At 47.8% G+C, this 19514-nt stretch overlaps 1 protein-coding gene across 1 annotated transcript in view; it reads right to left on the reverse strand.

The window, feature by feature from the left end:
• Positions 1 to 19514, reverse strand: part of Pou2f3 (POU class 2 homeobox 3) — an 89940-nt gene that overhangs the window by 9040 nt on the left and 61386 nt on the right. The window contains 7 exon segments of the mRNA XM_051156255.1: positions 2839 to 3000; positions 6232 to 6368; positions 7738 to 7879; positions 8458 to 8640; positions 12020 to 12102; positions 14412 to 14514; positions 15872 to 15976. Coding sequence (XP_051012212.1) covers positions 2839 to 3000; positions 6232 to 6368; positions 7738 to 7879; positions 8458 to 8640; positions 12020 to 12102; positions 14412 to 14514; positions 15872 to 15976 — 915 coding nt within the window.

Consider the following 19514-nt stretch of genomic DNA (forward strand, 5'->3'; position numbering starts at 1 on the left):
CCCCGAGGTATGTGAGCTGCTATTCCTAACTGGAGTCGCTTAGAGACATGGTCCTGTTGTTCGCCTCTTGTTTATGTGTGTGCACGTCCTCTGTTAGACAGTGAGGTCCTCTTGGACTGGGAATAGATGGTATTTATCTTTTAATCTCTAGCACTTGGCACGAAGACCAGCATAGAGCTGGTTCATGGATCCTCGGGGGAGGGGTGGGGGTAGGGGGAATGAACCATGCAGTATTCTCTATGTGGCTGCTATGTCTTGCCCAGCCTGCAGCCACCTGGGAAAACTGGAAAGACAGGAGGACATCATTCTCTCCAGCTCCCCTGCCCTTCTACCAGCACTGTTCCCAAAGATGGAGAACCACTAACCGGGTCCTGTCTGGTTCTGCATGGAGCAGGCACTTTCTAATCCCCTAACCTCTGTGCCTCCCTAGAACCTCAGGTTATTCTCAGCCTTGGTGTTTCCCTGGAACTTAAGCCTAACTAGGCACTGCCTCTTGGGTACCTAGTAAACACATCTAACCTAATATCAAATTCTCAACTGTCCTTGTCTCTCATTCAGTCTTCAACAATTTTGGGGGTTTTTTTTTGTTGTTGTTGTTGTTGTTTGTTTTTTAAGATAGGGTTTCTCTATGTAGCCTTGGCTGTCCTGGACTCACTTTGTAGTCCAGGCTGGCCTTGAACTCACAGAGAACTGCCTGCCTCTGCCTCCCTGAATGCTAGGATTACAGGCATGCACCACCATACCTGGCTAGTCTTCAACAACTCCACACCCCCAGACAGGGTTTTGTTTTTTGTTTTTTTTTATAACAGCCTTGGCTGTCCTAGACTCACTTTGTAGACCTGACTGGCCTCGAACTCACAGCAATATGGATGTCTCTGTCTCCCAGGTGCTGTGATTAAAAGCATACGTCACTACGTCTGGCTAGTCTTCAACATTTTTTTTTTTTTTTTTTTTTTTTTGAAACAGGGTTTCTTTGTTTAACAGCTCTGGTTGTCCTAGAACTTGCTCTGTAGACCAGGCTGGCCTCCAACTTAGAGATCCACCTGCCTCTGCCTCCCAAGTGCTGGGATTAAAAGCGTGCACTACCACTGCCCATCTGTCTTCAACATTTAAAAAAAAATTTTTTTTGTCTTCAACATTTTTTTATCATCATCATCATCCTTATTATTATTTGGAGACAGGGTCACTCTAGGTAGTCCTGGCTATCTTGGGACTCACTACATACACCAAGCTGGTCTTGAACTCATGGAGATCAGACTGCCTCCACCTCCCAAATGCTGGGATTAAAGGCATGTGCCACCACGTCCAGCTCAACAGTTTTTTCAAGGGCAGTGCCAACAACATGCACGGTGGGTTATACCTTTAATTCCAATACACAGGTAGCTCAGTTGGTAGGGTGCTTCCCTAGCATGCAGGCAGCCCTGGGTTCCACACATAGCAGGAGAAGAACCAGGTGTCGTGGTGCATACCTATAATCCCAACATCCAGGAGATAGAGGTCATCCTCAGCTACATAGTGAGCTCAAGGCTGGCCTTGGCTGCGTGAAGCCCTGTACCGTAAACCAAACGAAGGAAGCAACCTGAAAAGATCACGGCAGTGCTTCCCAGCCTGTGGCTTTGCCTTCTGAATCTGAGCCAGTAACACAGCTTATTGGTTTCGCAGCTGAATATAAAGGATCCAGGCAGTTCACTCTCATCACCATGGCTACCACCCTCCAAGCCTCCTCTACTCTCAGCCCGATGGTTGTCTCTCCAGGGTGGTCTCTTGCCTCCCACATTATTCTCCACCCAGCTACCCATGCCCATGTCAATCAGCTCAGACTTATACATCTGGGCTTCTCCAACAGCTTCCTATTCCAGCCACTGAACTCCAAGACCCTAGGGGAGTCTACGCCCTGAGATTTCTCTGAATTCACCTGCCTTTTGCCCCCTTTGCATAGACTTCCCTGCTGCTGCCTCCACCTTGAATACTCTTCTCCCTAGATATACACATATTTCAGCCCCTTACAAAGTTTAGATAGCTCATCCAAATACCACCTAAGCAGACAGGCCATCTCTCATCTTCCTGTTAGAAAGGCACAAACACCCCCAACCACTTTGTGCACCTTTGTGCATGCTTTTAAAAATTGTTATTACGAGCTGGGCCTGATGGCACACACCTTTAATCCCAGCACTCGGGGAGACAGTCAGGCAGATTGCTGTGAGTTCGAGGCCAGCCTGGTCTACAAAGTAAGTACAGGACAGCCAAGGCTACACAGAGAAACCCTGTCTTTTTTTTTTTTTTTTTTTTTTTTTTTTTTTTTTTTTTTGGTTTTCCGAGACAGGGTTTCTCTGTGTAGCCTTGGCCATCCTGGACTCACTTTGTAGACCAGGCTGGCCTCGAACTCACAGCGATCCGCCTGCCTCTGCCTCCCGAGTGCTGGGATTAAAGGCGTGCGCCACCACGCCCGGCAAGAAACCCTGTCTTGAAAAACCAAAAAGCTGTATTATTTTTCTATTTATTTTACATACATGTGTGGTTATATGAATGCCACATAGCATGTGTGAAGATCAGAGGACCACTTTTGGGAACTGGTTCTCTCCTCCCGCCATGGGGGTCTCCCAAGGATGAAAATTAGTTCACTGGATTATGCAGCAAGCATCTTTACTGGCTATACCATCCCAACAGCTCCCCTTCCACCATCTTTAATCTTCTCTATATTATGCATATTTATATGTTATATTCATTTGTTTATTCATGTACAGAATCTCCCTTACCCACTAACTACCATTCTCTAAGACGGAAGACTCTTGGCCTCCAGGCACATGTCCCCCAAATGCCTGGCTCCAAGCTACTTACCAGCCGGGAGTTGTAGATGGGCGGCTTGATGGGGGTGGCCACAGGGCAGTTGATTCGCTTCTCCTTTTGTCGCCGATTGCAGAACCAGACCCTTACCACCTCCTTCTCCATGGACAACTGCTCTGCAATCATGGAAATCTCTTCTGAGCTGGGTTTAGGGTTCTACAGGGAAAAGTGGGTAGGGTGTGGTCAGGAGACAGAAACAGGTTCAAGAATTGGAGGTGAGAGAGCCAGGCAGTGGTGGCCCACGTCTTTAATCCCAGCACTCGGGAGGCAGAGGCAGGCAGATCGCTGTGAGTACAAGGCCAGCCTGGTCTACAAAGTGAGTCCAAGATAGTCAAGGCTACACAGAGAAACCCTGTCTCAAAAAAAACCAAAGAGAGAGAGAGAGAGAATTGGAGGTGAGAATCCGATACCCCAAACACAAAGAATTGAACATTTGGGTCAAATGCCTTAGAGTCAGGCCAAGGGTAGAATACTGGCTTTATCACATATGTACTTTGTCCTTAGGAATTCCCTTTCCCTCTGAGCCTCAGTCCTTCCACATGGAATGAAACAACTTGCCTAGCACGTAGGACTATGATAAGGGCTACGAGCGAAAGCGTGTGCACACCACCAAGCACAGGGCGGACGCAGGAGAGAGGATACAATAGGCAGGTCTCTTCCTGTACTTCTTCCCTGGGGAGTAGGTCCACTGCAAGGCCTGCACAGGTCAGCTATGAAGGGCAAGTAGATTCTCTGGGGAAAACTCTCCCCTCTGAGTCCTTCCTCATAACCTCTCCCTTCACATTTCTTCTTTGAAAATGACATGGCTGAGCCAGGCATGGTGGCACACACTTTTAATCCCAGCACTCAAGGAGGCAGAGGCAGGTGGATTGCTGTGAGTTAGAGGCCAGCCTGATCTACAAAAGGAGTCTAGGACAGCTAAGGCTACACAGAGAAACCCTGTCTCAAAAAGCAAAAAAAAAAAAAAAAAAAAAAAAGAAAAGAAAAGAAAGAAAGAAAAAGAAAAGAAAAAAGAAAATGAGGAGGCTGGAATTCTTAGGCCTAGCAAGTCTCTGGGAGAGCTGCAGGCAATATGATGTCATCATCCTGTCCTTCTGACCTGTCGCCCAGTCCACCCAGTCTGTGGCTTGGGCCCACTTCTCCTCAACCTTGCATCTTCCTTTAATATACTGATCTAAGAAACCAAAACCAAACCAAACCAACAACAACAACAACAAAAAAGCTAGGTGTGGTGTCGCAAGCCTTTAATCCCAGCACTTAGAGAGGCATAGACAGGTGGATCTCTGTGAGTTCCAGGACAGCCTGTTCTACAAAGTGAGTCCAGACAGCCAAGGCCACACAGGGAAACCCTGTCTCAAAAAAAACCAAAGACGGGAAACTCAATTCCAGTCATCCTGCTGGCACAATGCAGCTATGGAAGTCCCTGAGCCAGACTCAGGGTGGGGACATGGACCTGACCCAGGGCAGCAGTTCCAGCAGCCAGGACCTCCAAGGCTGGGTTAAACAGATTTCAGTATCCAGGGAGGCTCCCGGGGCTGCTACCCAAGCGCTCCCTAGAGAGGCTCTCAGTAGTTACCTGTAGTTCCCTCTTCTCAGCCCCAGCTCCTACGGGGCTCACAGCTTGCACACACTGCCTCGGGAATATGCTTTTGCTATACTTGAGAAAGTGTGTTTAGAATCTATGGCTAGAAGATCTAATTTAGAACATGGCAAGATCTGAAAACTTTTAATTAAAAAAAGACATGAAAGCATGTTTTAAAAATAACTATAAGAAATAAAACATTTTAATTGGTTAAAAAAAAAAAGGAGAGACTGTTTGGTATAATCACAAGTGTGGAAATGAATGAAAAAGCAACACAAGCAACTTTTAGAAGGCACTAGAGGCCAGGGGTGGGGAGTGGGGGGTGGGGGTGGGATCGAGGGTGGCACAGGCCTATAATCCTAACACTTGGGGACAGATGCAGGAAAATTGCTATGAACTTGAGGCCAGCCTGGGCTACATAGTGGTTATACACAGGGCATCCTGGGTAAGCCACCATGTGAGACCATATCTTTAAAAAGAAAAGACAAACAAGACAGATAGATGGACAACAAGAGGCAAAACAAAAGGTGATAGGTTCCTTCTCTTCCTGTGTTTTCCAGTTTGTTGACAATGAGCATCTATTTTATTATTTTTTTTAAGTTAAAATAAATTTTAGGGCTGGGCGTGGTAGTATGCACTTTAATCCCAGCACTCAGGAGGCAGAGGCAGGTGCATCACAGTGAGTTCAAGGCCAGCCTGGTCTACAAAGCAAGTCCAGGACAGCAAAGGCTACACAGAGAAACCCTGTCTCAAAAAACCAAAATAAAAATAAAAATAAATACATAAACAAACAATTTTTTTTAAAAAAATTGACTTTGGAGCTGGAGAGATGGCTCAGTGGTTAAGAATACTGTCTGCTCTTCCAGAGGTCCTGAATTCAATTCCCAGCAACAACATAGTGGCTCACAACCATCTGTAATGTGATCTGATGGCCTCTTATGGCATGCAGGCATACATTCAGATAGAGCCCTCGTATAAGTAAAGTAAATACATACATAAAAAGCTAAGATAAAAATTTAACATTTATTTGTTTGGGAGTAGGGACCTACACCATGCCAGCTTTTGGTGGCTGGTACTCTCCTTCTATCATGTGGATTCCAAGGATTGAATTCAGGTCATCAGGCTTGGCTGCAAGCACCTCCCCCCACCCCCGCTAAGCCGTTTTACAAACCTTTTATTATACTCTTTTCTTTTTTTTTATTAATTTATTCTTGTTACATCTCAATGTTTATCCCATCCCTTGTATCTTCCCATCCCCCCCCCCATTTTCCCATTATTCCCCTCCCCTATGACTGTTCCTGAGGGGGATTATGTCCCCCTATATATTCTCATAGGGTATCAAGTCTCTTCTTGGCTACCTGCTGTCCTTCCTCTGAGTGGCACCAGGTCTCCCCCTCCAGGAGACATGGTCAAATGTGAGGCACCAGAGTACTCTTAAGCTGAATAAAAAGACGAAGACTTCCATAATGTCCCAGCTTTCTCCCATTACCTCAAATGTATACAGAAACACACACTCCCGTAAGATGCTGTGCTCCATTCCTGTATCTTCCAGTGAGTGGGAACATGAGCCCCAAATAAATATCAGGGAAATGGGAAAAGAGTTTTCTGGAACTCTGGAAGAAGATCAGCATCCCTGAGCTCCTGGAGTAGAAGGGTGACTTGTCTTCTTCCCAGACAGGTGGGGGACGGGGAAGTAGTGCTTAGGGTCCAGCACTGAGCCCAGCTTCTTGCACATATGAGACCCACTCACCCATCTGCATGAGCTGCCCCACATACTACCACTACCACCCGAGGAGGCTGCTCACATCTTGGAATCGCTTCTCCAGGGTCAGGCGGATGTTGGTCTCGATGCTGGTCCGTTTCTTCCTCTTCCTGCCAAACACTTCGCTGAGAGTGGGATAGGAGCTGGGTGTGCTTGCCGAAGGGTCTGAGGGGGAGGACTCTGGAGAGAGGAGCAAATGAAGCTCTCAGAGATGGAGATGTGTGGCTGGTCCAGCCTGCCAGAGGAAGCCTGAGGTTTATCAGCCCTTCCTGCGGACCCTGCCCTGACCCCAGTAGACAATCCAGAACAGACCAAATTCTGATTCTCCAGGATGCTCTGGGCTGTTCCCCAGGGCTCCCACCCCAGGGCTCCCAGTTGTTTGCAGTCATAGTTTAGGGATGCCCAGACACCAGTGGCCTGTGTGGGGGTAGGGGATGCAGGTAGAACTATGAGTCACACTGTCTGACCTGTTTTTAACAGCTATGCCCATCTGTGGGTACCAAGTGAAATGGGTTTACTCTGTCACTTAGGAACTTATGCTAGTTCCTTCTGAAGTATAAGGTGGGAGCCAAGGCTGCAGGGTGTGAGAAGTCACACTAATAATATTGTAAAACTTCCTCCAAAGGTTCTAGAAGCTTCCAATGATTTCTTTTATTTGAATGTTCCAGTAAAAGTTCTCTTAGGGGCAGTGTGTTGAGGAAGAGGATGATTCCCATGCATTCTTCTGAGTGAGGGGACTTCCTTGAAGAGGACCACCCTGACTACCCAACCCACCTCTCCTGCCTTTACCACTGTAGTTGTGATAAAAACCCCAAACTCCCTCCCACTTAACAGAGCGTGACCCTAGAGACGGCCTTGTTCCTTCCCTCTCGAGTCCTGATCACAATTGCTTGTCCTCTGACACTTGCTCCAGAAGAGCCAAATAAAGACCTAAGGCTGGACCCGAGATTTTTTACCTCAGGTGGGTCCCTAAAGGCTCTTATCCCAGGCTCCTGACCTAGGATGACCCCATACAATTTGAATAAGTGGATTGAACCTAGACTCTAAACAGCTGTCTTGAAATATAAGATAGCTGGGGCTCGGGGGAGGACTGGAGCTGCTTTTGCAAAAATCCTGAGTTCAATTCTTAGAGACCACATGATGGCTCACAACCATCTATAATGAGATCTGGTGCCCTTCTCTGGCATGTAGGAGTACATGCAGGCAGAACACTATACAAAATAAAATAAATCTGAGAGAGAGAGAGAGAGAGAGAGAGAGAGAGAGAGAGAGAGAGAGAGAGAGAGAGAAGATAGTTCTGTAGCAGGGAATAGAATAGAATAGAATAGAATAGAATAGAATGCGTGGTCGAGCCTCATCTGCCAAAAGGCTCCCTCAGTAATAAAAATAGCATTTTCATCCCTGCTTGCCAATCTCCTTTGTCCCACTTCTTGGTTCGGGCTAGACTGCTGCTGTCCTGCCTTGGCCACGCCCCATCGCGCATGCCCCTTACATCACCCGTGTGGAATCTCCTGGGGCCCCTTCTGTGCTTATTTCCCCGGCTACCCACCTGCATCGTTCAGCCACTTCTCCAGCAGTGGCTTGAGTTTACACATGTTCTTGAAGCTCAGATTGAGGGCCTCAAATCTCGAAATGGTAGTCTGGCTGAAGTCATTCCCATACAGCTTTCCCATTGCCAGTCCCACATCTCCCTGCAAGAGGTATTGAGAGAGAGGAAGGTGAGGGGCAGACATCCCTTTTTTTTTTTTTTTTTTTTTTTTTTTGCCTCTACCACCCTAATGCTACCACACAGTCAGAGCTGTGAGTGTTTGCTGCCCATGACCTTGTACCTTCCCAGGTCTTTTTCCTTTTTTCTTATTTGGTTATTTTGAGCCAGGGTTTCTCTGTATAGCCTTGGCTGTCCTGGACTCCCTCTGTAAACCAAGTTGGCCTCGAACTCACAGTGATCCACCAGCCTCTGCCTTCCAAGTGCTGGGGGGAATTAAAGGCATGCGCCACCACCGCCCGGCCTAGGCCTTTTTCTTCTAGCATACAAAACTGGCTTATTTCCCTCCCTACAGTCGTTATTTATTGATGAGTTCATGCCTTTGCCTGGTCTTCATTCCTCTATGTCCACCAGCAGTGCCCCCACTTTCCCTCCCACTAGCAACCTGTGCTGTATTTGTGGGGAACAGTACACTTGCTGCCAAGAAGAGTCAGGGTGCTCCTGACACCCGCACTTGGAAAGACCCACTGCTTCCTTCCACCTCCTATGCCCAGCCAGGCAAACCTGTGTGAAGCCCAGCTTGATGCGCCTCTGCTTGAAGGTCTTGGCGAACTTCTCCAGCTCCTCCAGGTCACTAGGCTCATCAGACCCTCCAGGGCCAGGCAGATGCTTGGGCCCTGGCAGATGCTGGGGTGCTTCCAGATGGGGTTCTAAGGAGGATCCCGGCAGTCCAGGGCGCCCAACTGCCTGATAAGGAACACACGCTAGGGTGAGGTGCAAAGATTCAACAGGCCAGCCAGGCGGTGGTGACGCACGCCTTTAATCCCAGCACTCGGGAGGCAGAGACAGGCAGATCTCTGTGACTTCGAGGCCAGCCTGGTCTACAAAGGGAGTCCAGGACAGCCAAGGCTACACAGAGAAACCCTGTCTCGAAAAACAAAACAAAACAAAAAACAACAACAAGATTCAACAGGCCAAGCAGAGGTATCTGCGTCCGTTACTTATTGATGGGTTCACTTAAAGAGTGACGGGGCCTTGGGTTTCCTGAGCACTGTTGTTGCAGTTGGATGGAGGTAAAGACTGGCATTTCTACGAGTCTGGAACAAAAACTGAATAGCAGGGCTAAAAACAGAAAGAAGCAGGTCAAGGAGGTGGCCTCTTTGGGTTTTGGTCTGTGACTCACTAACTCACTAGGTGACTTCCTCTAGTCAGCTTTCCGCCATAAAAGGAGCTGGCAGGGTTGTTTACTATGAGATCTGAGGTCTCAGCACTGGACAAGGAAAAGGTCATTTGCCTCGCCTGTTCTTTTCCACAGAGCAAGGTGACGGGAGGGCACACACTAAGGCACACACACACAACAGTCACAGACTAAGGACAACTGGGTGGGGCTGAGATATCTGGAAATTCAAGATATTAGTTACAAGTGTCACTTTTACTTCCTATATTACTGTTTTCTTTAAAGAAAATGTTGTCGGTTTATTTCACATATCCAATTTTTGAGAAAAGATCTTGCTATGTAGCCTAGTCTGGCCTGGTCCTAATAATCCTCCTGCCTCAGCCTTTGTAGTACTAGGTTTACAGATATACACCACTATTCCTGGAGAGTACTATAGTTTTGTTTTGTTTTAATATTTATTTATTTATTTATTTAATGTATATGCGTACACAGTCTTCGTACACACTAGAAGAGGGCATTGGATCATATTACAGATGGTTGTGAGCCGCCATGTGGTTGCTGGGACTTGAACTCAGGACCTCTGGAAGAACAGGAAGTGCTCATAACCACTGAGCCATCTCTCCAGCCCCAAGGGTGCTATAGTTTTAATCAAAGGTGTTTTTTTAAAGATTTATTTGTTTTTAATGATGTGTTTTGGTGGTTTTGCCTATATATGTGTATATGTGTGTGCGCACATGGCCTGTGGAAACAAGAAGAGTGTTGGATCCCCTGGAACAGGGAGCCACCGTGAGCGCTGGGAACAAGCAGACTGCAGAGCTGTCTCTCTGGCCTCAAACAAAGGTTATGTTGGTGGTGGTGGAGATTTTTTTTGTTTGTTTTAACTAGTACTATCTCAATATACCTTGTCAGAAGACATTCCTCCTTTAGTTTCTTTTCATAGGGAATTCTACCATTTAACTTAGAGTTCTGCTACATTTACATGAGGTTAGGAATATATTTAGTTTTTGAGATATCCATTTCCTAAAAAGATTATTTTATTTGTTTCTGTGTAACAGGTGTTTTGCTTGCATGTGTATAAGTGCACCACATGTGTGTTCTCGGAGGCCAGAAAAGAGAGTCTGATCCCCTAGAACTGGAGTTACACATGGTATGAACCACCTGTCAATCCTGCTTCGACAGAAAAACCAACTCCACCATTTTGGGGCCAAATTTAAAGCAAGCATTTATTAAATATTAAATATTGACCAAGAGATGGACTTTGGTCAGGACCATTCCCTGGAATTTCTCAGCTGGAATGGCCTCTAGCCAGGAGTTGCAGGGGTGGATGAGGACAAACCTATAGGCCACCATACTTTTTTTTTTTTTTTTTTTTTTTTTTTTTGAGACAGGGTTTCTCTGTGTAGCCTTGGCTGTCCTGGACTTACTTCGTAGACCAGGCTGGCCTCAAACTCACAGAAATCTGCCCGCCTCTGCCTCCCAAGTACTGGGACTAAAGGTGTGTGCCACCACTGCCTGGCCTGGGCCACCATGCTTTCCCATGAGGCGTTGTTATTTCCCAAGAACTACAATTCCCAGCATTCCAGGAAGTTACCTGGTTCCTGGGCAGGTGGAGCTTACAGGTTAATTTTGGGCATTACACACCATATGGGTGCTGGGAACTGAACCCAGGTCCTCTGCAAGAATAGTGAATGCTCTTAATCCTGAGTCATCTCTCTAGTCCCTTGAAATATCCTGTATTCCACAAAATGGTGTGCAATCCAGATCTTGGGCCAGGCGCTGTGTCCAGCACAGAGACAACAGACTCACTGCCTTTGAGGACAGAGAGTGCAAACCCCCTTGTCTCTCCTTTGCTTTTTTGCTTAGAGAAAGTGAAACCCTCTCTTCTGCTCTGGTTTCCCAGAGACGGGCATCCTTAGGAGGAAGAGGATAACGGAGTTGGAGTCAGGTTAAGGATGAGTTTTCTTCTCACCTTTAGAAGAGGTGTCTTCTAGATCAGAATGGCTAGAAACTCTAAAGACCGGCCCTGTTTTGCAGAAGATGTGGGTGGGAGTGGAGGGAGGCAGCCCAGACCAGATCCTCAGAGCAAAGTTCTAGTCCCCCTTGAACATTCCTTTTTCTTTTCTTTTTTTTTTTTTTTTGAACATTCCTTTTTCTTAATTCACTTGCTGTTTCACTTTGAGCAGCACAGATGCCTCCTCCTCCTTCTAATCCTCCTCCTCCTCCACCAACTGCCTAATCACATCAGTTTGATTTCTCCCCCTCTGCTCTTGTGCTTGTGACTGCTGGTCTGTCCCTAGTCATCACTCCCTACGAGGACCTTTCTACCTACTTATGCAGAGGCCATTTCTTTCGACCACTAGGGGGCGCTCCCACTCTACCTATCTTCTGCGAACATTAGGCCTGGGAAAAGCCAGGGTCCTTTAGTGCACCTTGGGCACTTTAGCCCTGAGAAGGAATATTACAAGTCTCTGTGGTCATTTCTGGTCTTCTTCCCTTGTAGAAACAAGTTATGCATCTGTGCAGGCAATTGATGTCTCAGGGGCACCTTGGGACTAGGCTAGCAAGGACAGACTTATTTCCTAATTGACAAATAGGTGCTATATTCATGACCACAGCAGGTCTGCAGGGGACCCTCCTGCAAGAGACCTCAGCCTGCTTGTTCCCCACATGTGCCCACTGCAGGAAGTACTCAGCTGAAGTAGTCTGGAGGTGAGCCAGGGGTGAAATTGCTGACAGGCAGTAGGCCAGCCTGAAAGCCTCACTCTAGTGACAGGGCAAACTACCTCCTTAGGCAGATGCCAACAGGGAGAGCCCCCAGAAGCCAATGTCCTGCTAAAGAGGAGGGAAGTCTAAGGAGCTGAAGTTTGCTCTGGGCTGAGACACGCTATAAAGAATCAGGAGGAAGGGCTGGGGGTGGGGGTCGGGGTAGGGTATGAAAGTGGCAGTTACCTGGGAGGCGAGGCCAGGCCCTGTCTGTGGGAGAAGTAGAGGGTTTGATTGCTGTGGAAAGGAGAGAAGATTCGGCTGCAGACCTGAGTGACAGGGGAAGGGACAAAGGAACAAACAAACAAACAAACAAACAAAATCCAGGCCATTTGAAAGACAAGCTGAACACTGAAACCAGGCTAACTGCCCCTCCCCTCCTGCTAACCTAATTAGGTCCCACAACCCACCTTAAGCCTGGTTGAAAGGCCCCGTGGGCCACTGCCAACAATTGCCACATAGAGGTGGAGGCCAACCAGACTCCGGGATAAACATTTGTAAACAGTAGTCCCCCAACCTGTCCTGCCTGACTGCCTGCCTGCCTGGAGAGCTGCAAAGGCAGAAGAGAGTCAAAACACTCTACCTGGGATCTGATTAGTAGGAGGAGAAGCCCAGAGGGGAGAGGACACAGGAATGACTATAGACCCCAGGGGGAGCAGAGTGCTTCAGTTTGCCTGCAAGGGAAAGCAGTTGGGATGTTTAGGCCTGCCAGATCTGTAAGGGCAGGGCAAGCAGATGGTACCAGATCGCTCAGAAGGGCACTGGGTCATTGGTCAGAGGCTCCTGGTGACCATTGACTGAGAGCAAAGGGGAAGGCCAGATGCCTAGGCCTTCAAACTCCCTTGGGCAGCGTAGACTCTATCTGTAGGTTACCTTGCCCAGGGACCTCCCTCTTCTTCCATCTTTGGAAAAAAATGCCAAGAAAAGGCTCTGCCTGTCTGATGACTGTGATAAGTGGCTCTTGTCTTTGGATGGCCAGAGCCAGCAATTCTCACTCATAGCAGGAAGGAACCCTCAAATCACCAAAGCTGACAGTGGGGTCAGATCTCAGTCATTCAACATAGAGAAGCTCCTTGGCATATCTGCCGTTCCCAGGTGGTTCTGGGTCATTACCACATCTGCTAAAGTTGGCCTTTCTGCTCTTTAGTCTCAAAAGGTCAAAAGGTAAGATAGGTCTTGGAGAAACCCTGGAGTGGAAGTTAAGAGGCTTGTTTATTAATTTTGCTTACATTGCATTCTGCAATGTGCAGAGGCTCACCATATGAATGGAACCACGGACCCACTAATAACTTTGTTGTGCGGACCTTTACTTTCTTATTTTTATAGAGGAGGAAACAGATGCTTGTAGATATCACATAAAAACTTCAACATGTTTTTCTGTCCCATCCATTGTCTAATATGCCTATGGCTGTGCATTCTGTGCCTGGGCCATGTTCACATCACTGTAGAGTCTTCCAGAGCCGAGCTGAACTAACGCTTACCTTCTCTTTCCTAGCCCAGGACTATGATGGGTGCTGCTTAGCCAAAATGAACACTCAGATTTGTTCTGATTCATCTTAGTGCTATTCTGAGACCCCTTGAAAGCTAAGCATAGGGCATTTGCTCAGAATGGGATGCAGCCACCTGGATTTCCAAACTCTGCTCTAGAGTACAAGCTATGCGGAGCATATACTTCCAACAGCATTTTCAGCCTTGCTTGGCAGAGGTGAGTAGAAAGGCAAACAGTACAGTGTGATCATCTAGAGCATGGGTTGGACTGTTCTGGAACTTTCTGGTAGGTCACCAGCATGCAGGAAGACTATCTGTACCACAAGTTTACTCTGAGGAGTAAGTCAGGAAAACAACTCAACAGACTCCCAGGCATGTTAAGCAATGATTCCCAGTGTCCCTAATGTTGGGAGCAACTTCCCTGACAAAGACAACCGGACCTGTTTCTATAGCCTGTGGGAGGCACTGCTGCTCCATCCAGACAGAACCATAGCCAGGCCAAAGGGAGGGAAACACCTCAATGCAAGCCAGACTTCCCAGGAATTGGACTCATCGCCATTTCCCAGAATGCTCCTACTTCCGCCTGTTATCTCCACCCCCATCCCCACTGTTCTGAACCTTTAGACTCAGTTCCTATGAAAATGAAGTCCCAGCAAGAGCCTGGACAGGAAGGAGAAACAGAAAAACTGAATAATCTGGAGGGGCCCCATAGGAGCCCTTCTCTAGGTTCCAGGCAGAAAAGCTGGTCTTTCTCAGACAAGATTTCCATAGCCTGGGTGGACTTTGAACTTGCTATAAAGCGAAGGATGAGCCTCCTGCCTTCACTTACGAGCGTGCTGGGATTAAAGATGCCACTGTGCCTGGTCTTATGTAATGCTGGAGATGAAACCCAAGGCTTCCTGCATGCTAGGCTAGCTTTCTATCAGCTGAGAGCTATTCCCAGCCCCAAGTTGGTTTTCATACCAGAGAAGTGAGCAATGTCTTTGTGCACCCTCTCCCTGCGCCCCCCCCCCCACTGCACCCTCCCCATCCCATGCCCAGTAAGCAGCAATAACCTTTTCTAGATTCAGCCAAAGCCCGGGGTGCTTACCTGGCTGCCCAGGTGGGGTCTGGGAAAGCAGAAACTGGGATACAGACTGTAAGTGACCAGGGACCAGCACAAGCTGCTGGAGTGGATGGAGAGAGGCCATGTCCTGCATGGGGGGAGGAGAGGGATGCACTGATGTTACACAGTCTACAGCTGGGGGAGCCAAAGCCTGCTGGACTGCAACTCATGCAGTCCCTGGGGCTGCAAACTCTGGAGGTTATGGGCAGCATCCTTGCTTCATGTTGTCGTGGGTCCCTAACACAGGGCACACAGTAGTTACTCCTTTTGCTCCTATTGCTCCTGAAACCGACTCAGCAGTCAGTCCCTGCAGCATACAGTGACTTAACTCTGTTTTCACACTTTCATTTGTCTGTGCCCTGACTCCCACTTGTAGATGCCCTGAGGACCAATAGTAGGTATTACTCATGTCCCAGAGGCTTATCCCAGAAGTGGCAGCAATCCCAAGTGTCCATTTTCTTAGACTGTCATGTCACTTGGTGATGCTAAAAGCCACTCTTTAGTTACTGCTTGTATCTGAGTCTTTCTAGAAGGTACTAGGGGATGGGGCAGACTGTCAGTTATTTTTGTTGCTGTTTTGTCTGAGACAAAGTCTCACTTTGAAAATGTGTAGTAATCCCTTCTGCCTCAGCTTCGCAGCTCCTGGGATTACAGGCACCACCATGCCTGCCTCCACAGCTGCTTTACTTTTAATTCTAGCTGGCCCTGAGCTGGCTGTATAGACTAAACTGGCCTTGAAGTCACAGAAACCCACCTGCCTCTGCCTCCTGAGTACCACGATTAAGAGTGTGTGCCACCAAGCTTGGCCCCGAAATTAGTTTAAAAAAAAAAAAAAAACGACTTGATTACACAGAAAGTCCAAAGCCCATCAGTCTGAGCTTGTCTCATGAGGATCTCAGCATCTGGAGGCTCGCGCTCGACAGGCCTCACGGAATGAAGGAGGCGAAAGGGTGACTGCATATGTTGCTTTCAAGTATGGCTGGGACAGTAGATCTTCCTTCCCCAAGTGAACTATGCAGTCCCTTTGAAGACTTTCATCCTAAAGGCCCCAAGGCGGTCACTGCTCTCCCAACACCAGCCCTCCACTCCAGTTTAGTTTTGTCATATACTCTTGAAGGACATAGAGGGAGATGGTTGGTACCTGCTCAGCCATTGCCTTTCCCTGGAGGCCCTCAGTGTTGCACCAGCACCACAGCTAGTGGGTCCTTTGGTTTTGTCAAGAGAGGCTTTTGGTTCGGCAAAAGCAGTGACATGCCCCTTTCTCCCTTACCAAGCCTCACTCCTGCAAGGACTGTTTTTTGTAAACCTCATATAGGTAGTTCTGGGGCTTCTTTGCTTGCAAAGGTGGCAAGAGTAGAGGCCCAGCATCTTGTAGAAGGACTGAATGGGATGCGCTCACCAGCCCACTAAATACACCAGGGTCCATGGCACGTGCTGGCACCTACCCCAGACATTTGGTTTCCAGGCATCATGGCAGGCCCTTGGCTCAGGTGGCATGGCCTGTGGGAAAGGGTCTGCTGCAGAGACTCACCCAGGTCTTCAGTCTTAATCTGCAAGTAGAGGCAGAAGGAGAGGGTGAGTCCAGGCAGGTAGAAACCCAACTATGAAGAGTCAAGCAGGAGGTGAGTGGCAAGTCTGGAGGGGAAGTGAGTAGCTCACAGTTCCCTAGAAGAAAGGAATGGATGGGTTCTAAGAATCCTGGACAGGACCAGTCTGCTAGGCGAACCAGTCTACCACCACCATCGCCACCACCTTGTGATGCTGTGCCAGCATACAGTGCTTTTCCTCCTTGGAACAAGAAAAATCAGGATAGCATAGTGACTTCTGGAAAGAAAAGAAAGCTTAGGCCTGCTCATCCTTTTGGTGTGATAATCTTTAGCCTGATGACCCGACCTCCATATGTGTACCATGGCGCATGCCCACACACACACACACACACACACACACACACACACACACACACACACACACACACACTAAATGAATGAATATGTAATAAATTTAAATTTTTGCAATGAGAAAGTTAAGCCGGGAACGTCAGTGCATTCTTAGGATGCCATTGCTTGGGAGGCTGAGGCAGGAGGATCACTATGAGTTTAAGGCCAGTCTGGACCATGTGGTGAGTCTTAGGGTTGGGTAAGAATTCCTTGCCTTAGGGAGATGTAAATAAAGTCTATCCTCTCCTTATAAGGTCACAACAACACACCGAAGTATGATTCTACCAAACACCCTGGGGAAGCAGTGAGTTTAAAAGGCTTACTTACAGACCACGAGAAGGGGGTACATACAGGAGTGAGCATAGGGGGCCATACTGGAAAGTCTCCATCCAGCATTGATGATGGCTCCCCCACAGCTATGCAGAGCGGCCCCTCTAGTTAACTGTCCATGATCTGTACATGCCCAGTTGTGTGAGAATTACAGACAGCTAGCCAGAAGGCACAGGGGGAATGAAGGAACCCCAAGTGAGGGTCTAGTGACCCCCTCCTGTGTAGGCATGTAAACAGTCCACCAGCCTGATCCTGGGAGGATCTCTTACAAACAGCCACAGCGGCTCAGATGACAGCAGTGCCTATTATGATTGAAGGATAGCTTGACCCTGTCACAAGCAAACAAATAAAAAACCATAACCAACCAAAGAAAACCCAAACCAGAAAATAATCCTCAGTGGCTGGGTGTGGTACATGGCATGCACTGTGGTCCCAGCAATTGGGACGGTGAGGCAGGAGAAGCATACTTGACCTCAGCCTGGGCTGTATGCAAAAGCAACTAACCATCCAACAACCCAAACAACCAAATGAAAGAAAGTTTACTAGAGTAAATTGTTATAAATCCTTTGCTTTTCTACCACATTGGGATATAAGAACTTCCTTTATGAGATGACTATGATTCTAAATAGTATCTTTAAAACTCTCCTCCTCAAAAGAAAGAGAGAGAGAAACTGGGAAGCCTGGAAACTGAGGGCCAGGGGACTCTATCTCTTCATCCTTCTCCATCCTCTCAAAGCTGACCTGCACCTGCTGAGGCCTTCTGGGTCTGAACCTCTACGTTTATGCTGGATCCCTCCTGTAAGTTTTCTGTAAACCAATTTTGATCCCTAAGGAAGGGATTCTCATTAGCTGACAGAGAAAGGAGCTAAATAGCGGGAGCTGGAGGACTATCAATTGATTAAGGCAATAACAGAGTTGGAGGAATAACTCAGTGAATAACTAACTTGTTGCTCTTCCAGATGACCAGCACCCACATCAGGTGGCTCTCAACAGCCTGCCATGCCTGCTACAAGGGACCCAATGCCTTCTTCTGGCCTAGAAGGGCACCTGCACACACATGTACACACATACTCATATGTGTCAATAAGTAAATCTTTAAAAATAAAATAAATACCTTTAATCCCAGCACTCAGGGAGGCAGAGGCAGGTGGATCACTGTGACCCTACAAAGCAAGTCCCAGGACAGCCAAGGCTACACAGACAAAACCCGCTTCTGTAGATGAGACAGTGAATAAAACACAGTACAGTGGGCAAGGTGGACCCCGTTTCTCATCCTAAATCAGACTCAAACATTCTATATGATTTTGAGCAATAGGGGCTTTCCCATCTCTTATGTGTTCCTACGTTGGTTTTTTCCCTCCAGTTCTCCTTCTTCTTCTCCTCCTCCTTCTCTTCCTCCTCCTCCTTCTTTTTGGTTTTTGAAGACAAGATTTATCTGTGTATCCCTGGCTGTCCTGTACTTGCTTTGTAGACCAAGTTGGCCTTAAACTCACAGAGATCCACCTGCCTCTGCCTCCCAAGTGCTGGAATTAAAAGCATACACCACCATACCCAGCCTCCCTCTGGTTCTTATGTTGAATAGCCAATTCTAGTCACATGCACAGATGGTGGACTTAGTGGTCCAGGGACCCCAGAGGAGCTCTGGGCAGGATTGATAGGAAGCTGGCTTTCTCAAGCATACTTTGCAAATCATTGCCCTCACACACAGAGACCATTCTGGAACCTTGAAACAAAGGGGAGGAAGGAACAGAAATGGGATTGTAGAGTCACACTGCAGACACAGAAAGTGAGTCCGAGAAGTCAAAAGGCTCAGTGTATGGGCTGGTCTCCAGAGTCCCCTTCCCTATGCCTCCTCAGTTCTGCCCATCTCTCTCAGAAATGCTGATACCTGCTTCATCCACAGACCTTAGAATCTATACAACCTAGACCCCATTGAGACATGTAGGCAAGTTTTAAGAAGTAGATAACCAATGCCTTCTCCCCAAACCACCTCCATCAAAACGATTTCTGGTCTGCTTTGAAAGCGCTCTTGGCCAGCCTTCTTGACGAACCTCTCTGCTCTCTGCTTTCTGCTCTCTGGTCCTTTTCTACCATCAGGCATCCCCATCCCAGAGAGGCTCAGGGAGGCAGGATGGAAGAAGCTGAGGGGGGTGGGTGGGAGGGGAAAGGGAGGGGGAGGGACAGAAGGAGAGCATGGAAACCCGGAGAAGAAATCGCAGTGGTAGAGCCACCCCAGGCAGCCTGGCATAGTTCCAGTTCCAAGGCAAGTGATGGGTTCCTTTCCAGGCTCATTATGCTCTGAGGAGAGAGAGATAAGGAGGTGTAGCTATGACAGAGCTTGGAAGCATGCGCTCTGCCTCCAACCTGGGCGCTATCTGTTAGGATGGCTGCCAGGTCTTCCTGCTGCAGTGCTGAAGTTCAGAAACCAGCACCACCATAAAAGAAAAGGCACACTTTCATCTGCCTCAGAGATCGATGTCCGCCCCCCCCCCCAACTCTTCAGGAGGGGGTGGGGGGGGGGGGAGCAGGCACTCCTACCTTCCAGTTCAGCAAACAAAATTCCTAATGGTAGAAGCCTTCTTAAGGTATAGGCTAGGGCTCCTTGGTATCTTTTTATATTACTCTAGAGATTAATTTGTCTCGTTTTCACTCGCCAATCTTTTATTCATTCATTTCCCCACAACTTCCAGACCCCTGAAGTGCTGAGTGTCACCCCCAAAGAAGACAACCCTTAACAAACAACATTAAAAAAAAAAAAAAAAAGACATAGGAGACCAGACATGGTGGGGCACACCTTTAATTCCAGTACTCTGGGAGGCAG

The sequence above is a fragment of the Acomys russatus genome, chromosome 14 (genome assembly GCF_903995435.1).
Source record: "Acomys russatus chromosome 14, mAcoRus1.1, whole genome shotgun sequence".
Classification (NCBI taxonomy): Eukaryota; Metazoa; Chordata; class Mammalia; order Rodentia; family Muridae; genus Acomys; species Acomys russatus.